General features: G+C 66.4%; 1 protein-coding gene across 1 annotated transcript in view; it reads right to left on the bottom strand.

The window, feature by feature from the left end:
- The window catches only part of LOC115307139 (acid-sensing ion channel 1C-like), a gene marked incomplete at its 5' end in the record, with an annotated part of 4,899 nt that extends 2,030 nt beyond the window's left edge, over positions 1-2,869 (bottom strand). The window contains 2 exons of the mRNA XM_029957966.1: positions 5-139; positions 2,405-2,869. Coding sequence (XP_029813826.1) covers positions 5-139; positions 2,405-2,869 — 600 coding nt within the window. The remainder of the gene's footprint in view (positions 1-4; positions 140-2,404) is intronic.

Here is a 2,869-nt window from a genome sequence, read left to right as displayed (position 1 = left end):
AGACAGGCAGATATTCCTCCTGCTGCACGTTGAGCATGAGCTCGAGGCCGTTGCCGGAGCCCCCCTGCAGCGTGGTCAGGACCTCGCGCCCCGGCCCCCCCGGGTTGAACGTGTAGCACTTCCCCAGGCGTGTGAAGATCTGCGGGGACACAGGGGACACGGGGACGGGGCCTGGGTGACACTGTGGGACCCTGTGAGGACAGGGCAAGATCCCAGTGCCCCTCAGGAGCCAGTGCAGGATCCCAGTGCCCTGGGAAGGGATCCCAGTGCCCCTCAGGACTCAGTGCAGGATCCCAGTGCCTCGGGACAGGATCCCAGAGCCCGCCAGGGCCCAGAACAAGGCCAGAACGGTGACAGTGCCCGCCCCGTGCCTGGGCTGCCGCGACTCTGCAGGGATATTGGGTTTCAGTGAGGCTCCAGGGGACACGTGGGGACACTTGAGCAGGGAGGGCACAAGCCAGGATGGTGATGGAGACTGGGACTCAGTCACAGTAGCAGAGGCCACCGTGTCCCCTAAGAACCTGAGAGCCTGTCCTGGGCCAGCCACCCCAGCAACCCTGGGGACCTGCACCCCCAGCCAGGGACCTGAGGGTGACCTTGAGCCTTCAGGGACTGGCATCCACAGACAGGGCTCCCAGAGTGATCCAGAGGCCCCAGGACTGGCCCTATGGACCCCAGTCCTGCCATACAGCCCCCTGGGGTCACATCCCCCCCTCTGTGGGTGCCCCCTCCCAGTGTCCCATGGGGGGAGGGGGCGTTGCTGTGGAAACGAGCTGCTCCCAAAGTGGGGACCTGTCACCATGGTAACACGGTGCCCAAGGAGGAAAAGGGGGGGCGGGTGTCATGGCAACGACTGCCCGGCATGGGGATGCCTGGGGAGGGTATGGCTGGGGACAGGGACTGGGACATGGCCCTGGCACTTCCAGCCTTCCTGCTTCCCACACGCAGGTCACCCAGGGGCCCCCAGCCCTGCACCCTGGGGACCTGCTGTTCCCACTCTCTGCTGTTCCATCCCTGGACCCATGTCCCCGCACTGCCATCCTGCCCCATCCCGCCGGCCCTGGTGGAGGCAAGAAGGGGGCACAGCCCACCCTGATGGCCCTTGGGCCTTTGCCACGTGCCCAGGGACCTTGGGGACCCTGAGGATGGGGTGGGACGAGGCGCAGGGACACAGTGCCAGAGCACAGTGCCACAGCCCAGGGCAGAGGATCCCAATCCAGGACTAGGCCCTCCAGCCATATGTCCTGCCCCTCGAGCCTGGGAGCCAACGCCAGCACCTGGTCCTGCTGCAGGGGCACTGGCAGAGTGGCTCCAGCCAAGGGTGTGGGGGCACAGGGGCCATGGGGAGGGCACGGAGCTGCTGAAGGGCAGCTTGTCCCTGAGCTCCAGAGAATGAATTGGTGCTCTAAGAGCATTAAGGTGACAGTAATCGCTGGGAACAGAGATGGGCACTAGGCACAGCGGGCACGGGCTGCCCAGCATCCGCAGCACACTGCTGCAGTATGAGGGATGTGCCTGTCCTGCCTGTGCCACCGTCACTGCCCGTCCCACCGTCCCTGCCTGCCATGCATGTGCCATGATCCCAGCTAGTACCACTGTCCCTGCCCTGCTCTGGGGGCAGTGGTGGGGCCAGTGCTTTCACAGGGACCCCCACCTGTGCCAGGTGTGGAGGAGCTGCCCCTGGGAGCCTCTGTGCCAACAGCCAGGGCAGCGGCTGCTGCTGGCAGTGCCCAGGTGGTACCTGGAGCTGGAACGGGGGAGTGGAGCTGGGGGCTGTACCTGTGAGCACCCTGTACAGGTGAGCACCCCAAAGCTGTGAGCACCCCATACCCGTGAGCATCCCGCACCCACCACCACCCCATCCCGGTGCCTGCATGCCAGCAGAGCCCCAACCCTGCACAGAGCCCCCAGCACAGCCCCGCTCCAGCCTGGGCAGCGTTCCCAGCCGCCTGGCACCCCTGCAGCGTGCAGAGCAGGGACACCCCTGGCTGGCAGCCGCTGCGTCCAGAGGGGTGGGCAGGGGCTGATGGTGTTCTGGGCGGGGGGATGCACCGGCCAGCCAGAGAAGGGGCTCACCCGCAGGTGCCTGACCTTGGCAGGACACCCAGGTCCCTCTGCAGTGCCCAAGAAGGTGGGCAGGGGCTGATGGTGCCATGGGTGGTGAGATGCAAAAGTGGGATGGAAGAAGGGGCTCAGCTGCCAATGCCCAACCCCGGCAGGACACCCATGTCCTTCCACAGCCCCGGGGGCACACGGGGGTCCCCTCCCCATCCTCGCTGTGCCCACGTGCATCGAGATGGGAGGAGGAGCTCACCTAGGGGTGGCCAACCCTGGCAGGACACCCACGTCCCTCCACAGCCCCGGGGACACACGGGGGTCCCTGCCCTGCCCTCCGGGCACTCACCACGGTGAAGTTGCGGGCGGTGCAGCCGGTGCCACGGAAGGTGCACTGCAGCAGCATCTCGGCCAGGTCGTGGCCCGTGCGGTTGTAGAACTCGGCCATGCTGAAGGGTTTCGCCTTGAAGTTCTTGAAGTTGGCCTTGTCCCTCAGGGCAGCCAGGACGTGGGGCTCGGCCAGCTGCGGGTTGCTGATCTCGTAGCGCTCGTTGAGCAGCGCCAGCAGCTCGCCCACGTGGTACATGTCGTTGCGGGTGATTTTGGAGAAGCGGAACTCGTTGAGGTTGCAGATGGTGATGGCCGGGAAGGTGAGGTTGCGGGCGGCCACCTCGTCCAGCTTGGTGACGTGGGGGTAGGTGAGGAAGTAGGCGACGCGCTCGGCACACACGAGCAGCAGCAGCCCCAGCGAGCCCAGGAAGAAGCCGCCCCAGAGCACGCGGCGCAGGGACACGGCCCCGTAGGCGAAGACGTG

Source organism: Manacus vitellinus, unplaced genomic scaffold (genome assembly GCF_001715985.3).
Source record: "Manacus vitellinus isolate BGI_N305 unplaced genomic scaffold, ASM171598v3 scaffold_130_pilon, whole genome shotgun sequence".
Classification (NCBI taxonomy): domain Eukaryota; kingdom Metazoa; phylum Chordata; class Aves; order Passeriformes; family Pipridae; genus Manacus; species Manacus vitellinus.
The sequence above is the reverse complement of the archived record's forward strand: the minus strand, read 5'-3'. Positions and strand labels throughout refer to the sequence as shown.